The 906-nt window shown below is 64.1% G+C and overlaps 1 protein-coding gene across 1 annotated transcript in view; it reads right to left on the bottom strand.

Annotated features, from left to right (window-relative positions):
- Window positions 1-523, bottom strand: part of LOC122547553 (membrane-associated guanylate kinase, WW and PDZ domain-containing protein 1-like) — a gene marked incomplete at its 5' end in the record, with an annotated part of 15,933 nt that extends 15,410 nt beyond the window's left edge. Inside the window, one exon of the mRNA XM_043686170.1 lies at window positions 74-523. Within this exon, the coding sequence (XP_043542105.1) occupies window positions 74-523 (450 nt within the window). The remainder of the gene's footprint in view (window positions 1-73) is intronic.
- Window positions 524-906: the final 383 nt, after the last annotated feature.

The raw sequence follows: 906 nt of genomic DNA, 5'->3' as shown, positions 1-906 counted from the left end.
GGGGAGGGAGGGGGGGAGAAGGAGAAGGGGGGGGGGAGGGAGGGTGGGAGAAGGAGAAGGGGGAGGGACTCACCTGTCCTCTGGACCAGGAGCACCACGTCTCCTGCCTGGGTATGCGTCCTGAGGATCTCCTCCAGCTGGTGGTCGCTGAGTGCCCGCACTCGCTGCCCGTTCACCTTCACCAGGAGATCGCCCTCCCGCAGGTCAGGGCACAGACGCGGCTCGCTGATTCCGGTCACCCGAGCATAGCCGCTGGAAGCCCTGCTCACGGTAAAGCCTGGTCCGGCTGGACTCTGCATGACAGCCACGGGCAGAACCGCCAGGGCGGGGGCAGGGAAGGCGCCGGCAGCCCTGGCATTGACCTGGGACAGCAGCTGGGGCTCCACGTGATAGAGAGACGGGTAGCCGCGGCGCAGGTGCAGCTCAGTCTCCGCGCCCTCGGGCACCGACTGGAAGAGGCTCACCACGGTGCCGTGCGTGGATCCCAGCACCGAGGCCTTGTCGACTGCCACAATCACATCGTCTGCAGGCAGGGAACAGGTCGCCAGGGTTAGCCTGACTGGCACACTCCGCCCCTTACCCCCGGCACCTCCCAGACTGCTCCCACACCACCATCCAAACCCAGCCACTACCCCGGCCAGCCCCTTACTGAATCAGGGTCACATTCCTGGGGGTCACTCCACACAACCCTGTCCCTACACCGCACAGTGCAGGGGGAGGGGGGGGGAAAAAAAGACTGCAGCAGCTGGGGACCTTTACAAACCACACCACACCAGCTTCCATCCAGTCCAACAGGTTCATTTGAAACTACAAGCTTTCAGAGCGCTGCTCCTTCAGCAAGGGAGCTAGTGAGGCAGGATACACAGACCCTCTCTCCCCCTGCCACACAGACAGACCCTCTCTCTC

The sequence above is a fragment of the Chiloscyllium plagiosum genome, unplaced genomic scaffold (assembly GCF_004010195.1).
Source record: "Chiloscyllium plagiosum isolate BGI_BamShark_2017 unplaced genomic scaffold, ASM401019v2 scaf_2319, whole genome shotgun sequence".
Lineage (NCBI taxonomy): Eukaryota > Metazoa > Chordata > Chondrichthyes > Orectolobiformes > Hemiscylliidae > Chiloscyllium > Chiloscyllium plagiosum.
This window is presented reverse-complemented; position numbering and strand designations above follow the sequence as displayed.